General features: G+C 40.9%; 1 protein-coding gene across 2 annotated transcripts; it reads left to right on the top strand.

The window, feature by feature from the left end:
- Positions 1-2,839: 2,839 nt before the first annotated feature.
- Positions 2,840-6,098, top strand: LOC103358478 (zinc transporter ZIP9). 2 transcript variants are annotated; one of them, XM_008283473.1, is made up of 8 exons: positions 2,840-3,101; positions 3,373-3,478; positions 3,819-3,986; positions 4,076-4,144; positions 4,796-4,881; positions 4,962-5,096; positions 5,213-5,333; positions 5,367-6,098. In XM_008283473.1, the coding sequence occupies exons 1-8, from the start codon at positions 3,006-3,008 to the stop codon at positions 5,504-5,506; spliced, it is 921 nt and encodes a 306-aa protein (XP_008281695.1). In that variant the 5' UTR covers positions 2,840-3,005; the 3' UTR covers positions 5,507-6,098. The 2 variants fall into 2 exon arrangements, with proteins under 2 accessions (XP_008281695.1, XP_008281694.1); XM_008283472.1 differs by having other exon boundaries at positions 5,213-6,098.
- Positions 6,099-9,399: the final 3,301 nt, after the last annotated feature.

The raw sequence follows: 9,399 nt of genomic DNA, 5'->3' as shown, positions 1-9,399 counted from the left end.
TTTGCTGTCAGTGAAGGTTTCTGTTTAATAACTAGCACCTGTTGCTTCCTTTTCCTTTTCCTATCCTATTTAATACATTCTATCTGCTAACCTGTTGTCCTGTATGTATGCGGTGTCACTAACGCCGTTCAGTTACAGTTGACAAACTGTGTGCATCACGTATATGCGTTCATTTAGTGATGCAGAAAATGCAGAAATGCATTTTTACGCTTGTCCTAATCAATAGACATATTACTTTACACAATAATGATTAATACAGAGGATGGCTTTATCAATCCTTACTGATGACGCCAATCCTCTACGAGGTGAATTTCAGCTTCTTCCCTCTGGACAGAGGTTTTTAGTGTCAAGGTGCAGGACAAAGCCTTATAAAAACAGCTTTGTTCCTGTTGCTGTCACTGAGCTCAATAAAAAAGTAGTGACATTTGAAATGAAATGAAAAGAAAAATACTTTATTTATCCCAGAAGGGAAATTCAATCTTGTAAAAGCTAAAAAACTTTTTTTTTTTTAAATCAATATAACATATATTTTATACAACAATAATAATAATCATTCAGTCAGTTATCAATCATTTGCATTTTATTTTATTTTGTTCTACTTGTTTTATTTCTGTATCTATCATCGTGACTTTTAAATAAAACTTTATGTTCTTATCACGGTTTTTATCCCATAGATTGCTTTTATTTCTCTAAGATTTTTATTTTTTTTTGTCTTGATCTTATTTATTTTATCTTTTTACTTCCTTGCTGTTATATTGATGAATGACAGAAAACTGAGCACTTTCTGTCTCTTGTATTTTTTTTTCTAGTCACTCGATCAAGTACCTGCCTGTCAGGTTCAATGTGTATTTTCTTAAGAACTGCCAAATGGTATTATTTATTTTCTGAAAAACAAATCTACCCATGAGCATTAATGAAGTAACCTTGAACCTTGAACCTTACCAGCATATGCAGACAAAACGCCATCGGTCCAAGACTCAAATAAAGCAACAAACCTGAGTTGAGAGAGAAACTTGATAACCACCGTGGTGATAACCACCGTGGTGATACCCATTACCTGGGCTTTTAGGTTTCATCAAGCCAAGTAATTAAAAAAAAAAGCCTGGCTGTGTCAAATTTGCTTTGTGTACAGCCTTCAGGGCTGTGTTCAGACAGAATCTGACGAAATTTCACAAAATGTGTACTGAACCAAAATCGCTGACACCACCTTTAAGTCAATCATATATCATTAGTGAACGAACACATTTATTTCTCTCACACATCAAAAGTTTCATTAAAAAAACAATAAAATGTACACTATTAAGAAGTTTTGCGGCTGCAGCTGTATTCAATCTGGCATGACCTTCAGCTTATGGTAGTAATTTTTATTGTATGTTGCTGTTTATAACACTTCTACACTTGTGCTTTAGTGATGCAGCATTTAAGCACTTACAATTATACTGTAATTGTGGCAGCCGTGACCACTTTTTGGCCTGTAACTTAAGCATCATTCCAAAACCACACTTAGTGATAATTCCACATAGATTTTATTTTATGTACTATATCAGAGGTATGGAAAACAAATAACATATTTAACCTATACAACAGTTTGTCGTGTCGCATGTCAGTCACGCTGCAACTGCCAGTAAACTTCACACACAGCTATGAGCTCCCATTTTGTGCATTGTGAGATAATGTGTCTATAAAAAGCCCACGTGCCATATTTGGTGTTCATGCAGTCTTTTCTGTTTTGACCACCTCATACTCCAAACCTGCTCAGAAATAGTGTGGTACGCAGTTGTGGAGTCCAACTACTTATGCTTACTTAAGTACTGTACTTAAATACTAATTTTACATTTTACTTGTGTCTATTCAAGGCACTTTCCACGTGTACTCCACTACACCTCAGAGGGAAATCCTGCACTTTTTAATTCACTCCATTTGTCTGACTGTCGCAGTCACTTTACAAATTTACATACAACATATACATTACATATAGAGAATGGATTTAAAAATACATATGTGGTGTTTTGTTATAAACTAAACTACCCAGATGTTTAAGCAGTTCCAGCTGTGCTGATTAGCCAGTTTATCATATGTTGTGACATAAAAGCGGCAACTATTTTGACATTTAGAGCTAAGTGAAATGAGCTCCACCTCCACCAGCGACAACAGTAACATCCTGCTTCAAAATCATGTTTGAGTGATTATATGTAATATAATCAAATAGTAATATTTATATAATTGATATTACTATATTATTACTATATAGTAATTGTAATGAAACAGTCATCAGGAATATTTTTGTAAATTGTAAAGTAAGGATATTTTCCTGATTATGCTTTTACTTAAGTTGTAAGTTACTTAACATTACCAAAGCAGGACCAGAGTATTTTTTTACACTGTGGTTTTAGTACTTTTAGTTAAGAAAGGGATGTGAATACTTGCTCCCCTACTGGTGGCAGGAATTTGACACAAACCTCACTTGCAACCCCTTATTTCTCGTTGAGACTTGATCTTTACTTTTCATAGCCTAAAAGATTTAAATTACACATTAATGATTATTTTTTACCTGGAAGAAAGTAGAAGAAACAAGCTTTTCTGTTTATAGTTTTTATACTGTAAGTGTTGGGGGGTCATTTGGGGGTCCTGGACACGTTTGGGTTTGGTTTGGGAGCCACTGACTTACAAAATACATTCCATCCATGTGTTTGAACTGCAGCAGGCTGTGTTTTTCTGAAGCCTGGAGGTGGGTGACTGAAGGGCCAGGGGTGCAGTTCTCGGTGTCGGACACTGGGTGCTGCTTGGGAGGGAAGTGCTGCCGCTGCTGCGGTGCAAAAGAAGGAGGGAGACGGAGGTGCGACGTGGAAAGGCAGAGCGGCTCTCAGGTCCTCTGAGTGGTGTGAAACAAATGAAATCCAGCGACACAATGAGAGCACACGGTCAACTTTCAGTCGGATCCGACACTGAAAGGAAGCATCTCAGCAAACCGGAGCTCCACATGTGTTAGGGAGAGAGTCGTCGCCATGGACGGAGGCTTGAGTGTTACTTTTATATCTGTTGCGATGTTTGTAGGTTCCTTTCTGCTTGGATTCATCCCACTGTTGTTCAAACTCTCTGAGGTAAGTGTTTTTAATTATTTTTATTTCTAACTCTCCTCATGAGGTCGGCAGGCAGATTTAGAAGATCTTGGCTGCCGCAGTGACTGAATTATGATACCAAAGTATTTCCAGCTGCAGTTTGTCTTTATCATTACAGTGATGTTGGCAGATAATAGTTCAGGACTTCTTATGAATGAGCCTCAGGCAGCCTTGTTGGCTTGTTATCTGACAAATAAATCAGTGTGGGAAAGAGAATCCCATTCATCAGCTGAAATCACGTGTCGATCCCCAGAAAAGCCTGCAGTTTGTCTCCATCCTGGGTGCAGGTCTGCTGTGTGGGACAGCACTTGCCATCACCATCCCGGAGGGGGTGGGCTTACTGGAGGAGTCATGGAGAGGTAAGCAGGGGAGAGAAGCTTCAAATGGGTACATGAAAATGAACCAGAATCATAAAAAATTGAACCTAAATCATGAAAAATGAACCAGTGTCATTAAAATGAACCTGAATCATGACCCTGTTTTTGTCTGCATGGCCTCTTACTTTGGTTGCCTTGACAACACATGCACTCCACACCATCCTCATCCACCAAATTTGCACAAGCGTTTGATTGGAACCTCTTCAGCTGATTGATAATGTGTGTGGGGATGAAAGCAAGGCTCAGTGGTTCAAATGTGTGCTGTTGTCTTTTATGTGGGTTTGATCAAAAGCTGCTCCTGTCCTTCATCTTCCCTCTACAGCATCCTCCTCCTCCTACTCTGATGAGCTGTCCAGTCTGAATGCCAGTGAAAAAAGCACATCTGCAGAGAGAGGCCTTCCACCTCGGTTCTTTATTGGGGTGGCTTTAACTTTGGGCTTCACCTTCATGTTTGTTGTGGATCAGATCGGAAGCTACTTTTTCATGCACGGTAAGTGAACAGAACTCTCACACCAGCTTCATTTTCCAGAATGTCATGTGTTTGTCAGTCATCTCAACATGCGCATTGTGTAATTTCAGACCAAAGGTCTCGTTTGCCCAACAGTGTCCACATCACTGCCACGCTGGGGCTGGTTATACATGCTGCAGGTATGTAAATGCAGTACAACAGTTTCAACCTGTATTTGCTTGAGGTACATAAGACACTTTAAGGAATTCCTGGACGTAAGCATGGAAAATTCCCAACATAACACTGCAGTTGTTCTTGCCTTCATGTGACTCGGCATGTGATTCTTTCAGTGGTGGAGTCTTTCATGTTTCAAATGACTTCCTTTTTTTGTGAGTCTGTAGCATAGTCTGGAGGCTTTAACTTTAAAGTTATTGTCTCACATGGGAAATTTAGCATGACAAAAATCACACTAGAACTATACATCAGTTTAAGCTCCTCTCTAATTGGTCCTTTATGCCTTGTGGTCATAATTTCCAATTTCCATATACACTTCTTAGATACCCTTATATCACCATCAAAACTGAAGCAGTTATTGGTGTTTTGTTCCCATTGTGTCATTTATATGTACAGATAGAGACACATGTAGTTACTTCAAATTTAAGGGGATTTCCTTTCTTGCAAAATTTTATTTATTCTTATATTTCAGGAGCTTTCTGGCATTCTCCAAACTTGTGGTGAAGTGGAGAATGTTAATGTACTGTTGAAGACTGCCAAAACATTCACTTTAATGCAAACATCCATTCAAAAAATAGATTGTCGTGACCATTCATGAAGTTTCTGTTTCCATACAGCTGATGGATTTGCTCTGGGTGCTGCTGTGGCCACAGATCAAGTGACAGTGCAAGTCATTGTATTTTTTGCTGTGATTCTACACAAGGTAAGAAAAAAATTCTGTAATCTACAGTTGTGAAGATCACCAATAGAGCTGATGATGATGATGTCTTGTTTGTCTTGTAGGCGCCTGCCGCATTCGGTTTGGTCTCCTTTCTGATGCATGCAGGCCTTGAGAAGAAGTACATTCAGGGACATTTACTGGCCTTTTCAGCAGCAGCACCTATATTTGCTATCACCACTTACTTCATATTACATGCAGTAAGAAAGCAAACCTGAGCTATGTTGTGTCTGTCTGAAAGAAGAAGCATAACACTCCAGTAATTGCACAGTTAATGGCGCTGTATTGCTTGACTTGATGTTTGTTCTGTCCGCAGTCTGGCAGCTCATCTCAGAATCAGCTCAGCACAACAGGTGTGGGAATGCTCTTCTCAGCTGGGACGTTCCTCTATGTGGCCACAGTGCACGTTCTCCCTGAGGTCAGCAGCAGCAGGACAGGTCAACCGACGTCTGACCTGCAGCAGCACAGAGGTCAACCGTCCTCTGACCTGCAGCAGCACAGTGGAGCTGAGACCCACCAGCAGCGACACCTGGGGCTGCTGGAGAGCCTCACTCTCATCCTGGGTGTGGGGCTTCCTATGGTGCTGGCTCTTGGGCTGCAGGATGATTGAGAAGGGAACATTGGGACAATTAGGTTTAGTGCAAAAGGGCATAGTGCAACCAGGTCTGAATGGAAAACTCTGAGCGCCTGTCTAATAATACACTGTACTGTATACCACAATGACTAGGAGACAATGTTCCTTGGTAGAGTTTCACCTTATTGTGTTCTGATTTCAGTGAAACCTGCCTTTTGAGTCCAGTGGTATTGTTTGTTTCCAGTACTAGTTCTCGGTGTACTGAATTTCAGCTCCAAGAAAACAAAAAGAGTGTCATTTGTTGTCAAGGCACCCTGAGGACATGCCATGTTTAGAGGGGAAAATCCCAGAAACTGAGCAGATTTACAGGAACAACCAAATAATTTGATGTTATTCACACCAGATGTTCAGCTTGTTCATGTGCAATAGCACAAATTACCAAGATGTGAAAATTTTGTGCGACTGTAGAATTACTTTTATAGCTGTGATGCTAAGAGTTGTTTTTTCTTTTTTTTCAGAATGAGTGATAAAGGGGTTGTGGGTTTTTAATGTAACATCTTCAAGTACACGTAGTAGGTGGAGTGCCTCCACATCTGTTATTGTGCCTATAAAGTGTTCATCCCCCTTGGAAGATTTCCTTGTTTATTGCTTTTTAACATTGAATCATGGTCAATTGAATTAGGCCTTTTGAACAAGAATTTACCAAAATTGATTTATTTTTTTTTTTAATATCGAAGTGAAAACAGATTTATACAAAGTAATGTCAGTTAATTAAAAATCTAAAATACCCTTCTACACTGTGAAGCACGGTGGTGGCAGCATCATGATGCTGGGATGCTTCTTAGTAACAGACCCTGAAATACTTGTAAAAATAGAAGGTAAAATGAATGCGGTAAAGTATAGGGACATCCTGAAGGAAAACCATATAGAATCTGCTAGACAACCCTAATTTTGAAGATTTGTTTGGCAGCAAGACAATGACCTGAATTGTACAGCCAAAACTACACAGAAATGGTTCAAAGACAACAAGGTGAATTTTGCTGAGTGGCTGAGACAGAGCCCAGACCTCAATCCAAGTGAGAGTTTGTGGCTGGACTTTGAGCTGTTCACACATGACCCCGGTGCAATCTGACAGAGCTTGAGAATTTTTTTTATAGAGGAAAATTATAGTGTCCAAATTTACAAGGCTGTTTGAGACCAAAGACTAGAAGCTGTAATTGCAGCCAAACGTGCATTTACTCAATGTGGACTTGAGGGGGAGTGAATACTTGTGGAATCACTTATTTTACATTTTTAATATGTGACTTTACTTTTTTCTTTGACATAAAAGGGTCTTTTTTTTGTAAATTATTCGGGGGAAAAAAGCCAAATCATATTGACAATAATTCAATGTCGAAAAGCATAAAAAGGGACAACTTCCAAGGGTGTGAATACTTTTTATGGGCCCTGTAAAAGAAGGAAGCAGGCAGCTGGCGTAAGGTTTTTCTCATATCTGGTGATCAAGTGTGTACTTTCTGAGTTTCTACCAGTGATACTTTAAGAACCAGGATCATCTAGCTTTTCTTCATCTAAATTACCTTCCCTCTTAGTACACGCAGAAGATGAAATAAATGTAATAGAAACATACTTGTGTTTTAATGGCCTGTTTGATTGCCTCATGTCTTGCTGGTGGTAAACTATCAGATGCTAATTCATTTTTAGTGGCCATATTGTCGTGTAGCACCTGCCTTTTATTGGCTACACTGGAGAGTTGAACATCAGTGTGTCAAGGAGAAGCATGTGGCCAGTGTTAAATACACATATGGGAAGAAAATGTCAACACTAAGACACTTCAAAAGTATGATTTATTTGTTAAGCTGTAATAAAACATTACAAATGCAATAAAGTTATAATAAAATAACAGACATTTTAGGAAATGCACAAAATATACACATATAATGGATTTTTAAAAATATGCTATACACACCACTAATGGCTAAATTAAGCATTTCTGGTGGGAGTGCACTGGAAGTAATCCTGCGCAGTTTAATGAAAAGTGGTTCTGTTTTAATCTTGCGCCGAAAGATTTTGCTTAACTTTGGTGACATCTGGTGATTTAAGAGACTGGCACTAGTAGGACTAAAAAATACAACGCAGTAGCTAGCTGATCATTAACTACTTGTCTGGCCTCTTGTGCTCTCACAGCTCATCCATAGCGCTGAAGTTTGACTCATCTTCAACCTCTAAATGATCACCTCCCTTCTTATTTGCACGTCCTGCTGCCGGCTAATGGTTGCGGTATTGGCCTTCAAGCACCTGATGGCTGCAGACGACAGTTTAACCCTTCGCTGTCTGCAACTTTCTGCAGGCTAAAAACTCAACTCTGTCCCCTGAATGCCTGTTCGTCTTCCATCTAACATATAATATCTCATTGGTTGAATGTGGGTGTAATTCTACATTATGAGCTGTGAGATAATTTAATACAAACTTTGGTTCAATACATGAAAAAATGTGTTTATATAAGAATGTTTTGGTTGCACCATGTAGCAACTGTTCATAGCTCTGGAGTCAGGACTTGCATGAATAACAGGATATACTCAAGAGGCAAAAATCCCTTGTGGACATGTGACCTGGCACGAGGGTATACAACAAGACAACACATTTAATGGGATCACAATCCCTAAAAGGTGATGTGTTTATTATTCTGGCGGCCAGCCAGGCAGAACTAAGTACTTTCATTCTAAATGTTTATAAATTGAAATGCCATTGTAAATTTTTAAAATGCAAAATATAGCACATGATTTCAGGGACATTTGCACCATGTGAGTCATTGCCCTTCTAAAATCCCAGTTTACAATTTGTACATCCTCTATTATGACAGAATACTTGAGCCCAGTAAAAACAGCTCTGACATGGTAATAACTCATGGCACGTTCCAGGGCCTGTGCAGCTCTGGGCCCCAACATTTATCAAGCAGCACCCCGTTATAACACATTCACATACATGCTACATGTTTAGAAAGTACCAAAGGTTTGATTTCTGTACTGCTTTTAGAACCCTCTGAATTCTCTCATGGGACTGTAGATCCTTCTCTAAGCAAACTCTGGATGAGTTTGTCAAAATCCAGAGTCTGTCTAAGGTCAGAATAGGAGTTAATCATTTCTCTCATAGTTTCAGGCGGCTTATGGAGGCAGTCAGCTGAGCCTCCAGAGCCATCCGATCAAAGGTCCGACTGTGTGTCTGCTGCCTCACTCTCTCCCTCATGTGAAAAGAGGCCCGAGCCAGCCTGTGCGCCTCCTCCTGTATCTGCTCTCGCTGTCTTTGCAGTCTCTCCCTCTTCCACTCCTTCACGGAGATGCAGTTTTCTCTGACCTTCCTCAGAGCCTCCTCCTCTCTCTGCAGCTTCTCCCTGAGCCTCAGGTGGCAGATCTGCTTGTGTTTGTTGCGCTGCTGCATCTGCTGAGCTCTGCTCCTGCGCTGAGCCGAGGCTCGCAGGGCGGCTCTCTCCACACGACGCTGGCTCAGCTGGACCAGGATCTGTTTGTGTGTGAGCTGTTGGATGCTTTGCAGCTTGGCCCTCAGCTGCGCCTTTTGAATCTGCTCGTCCTCCCGGGCTCCTCTCTCCTGCAGCTCCCTCAGCCGTGCTCCCACGACCTGGGCTCGCTTCTGGCAGGAGTGCTGCAGCTTCTTCTCAAGTGTGCTCCTCATCTGTGCCTCCTCTTCCACCACCTGCTGCTCCACCTTCTGTTTCAGCAGGATGTGTCTTAGCTGCTCTCTACGGTTTTCCTCCTGCAGCCTTCTCCGCTCCCTCTTCTCCTTCAACGCTTTGCTCCTCTGGGCCTTCTCCTCCCTCTCCTCTGCCACCTGCCTCTCTCTGTCCTGCTGCCTTCTCTCCACCTCCTCTTTCTCTCGCAGCAGCTTCTCCTGATAGCGTTTGCGCTCCTCTGCCT

The sequence above is a fragment of the Stegastes partitus genome, unplaced genomic scaffold (genome assembly GCF_000690725.1).
Source record: "Stegastes partitus isolate 25-593 unplaced genomic scaffold, Stegastes_partitus-1.0.2 Scaffold314, whole genome shotgun sequence".
Classification (NCBI taxonomy): Eukaryota; Metazoa; Chordata; class Actinopteri; family Pomacentridae; genus Stegastes; species Stegastes partitus.
Note: the sequence above shows the minus strand (reverse complement) of the source record. Positions and strands in the feature narration are given on the sequence as shown.

What these genes read in the sequence shown, in the direction of transcription:
- LOC103358478 (XM_008283472.1), top strand. Translation starts at nt 3,006, where the DNA reads ATGGACGGAGGCTTGAGTGTTACTTTTATATCTGTTGCGATGTTTGTA. An exon ending in TGTTGTTCAAACTCTCTGAG is followed by an intron (nt 3,102 to 3,372) that starts GTAAGTGTTTTT and finishes GTCGATCCCCAG; the next exon opens with AAAAGCCTGCAGTTTGTCTC. An exon ending in ACTGGAGGAGTCATGGAGAG is followed by an intron (nt 3,479 to 3,818) that starts GTAAGCAGGGGA and finishes TTCCCTCTACAG; the next exon opens with CATCCTCCTCCTCCTACTCT.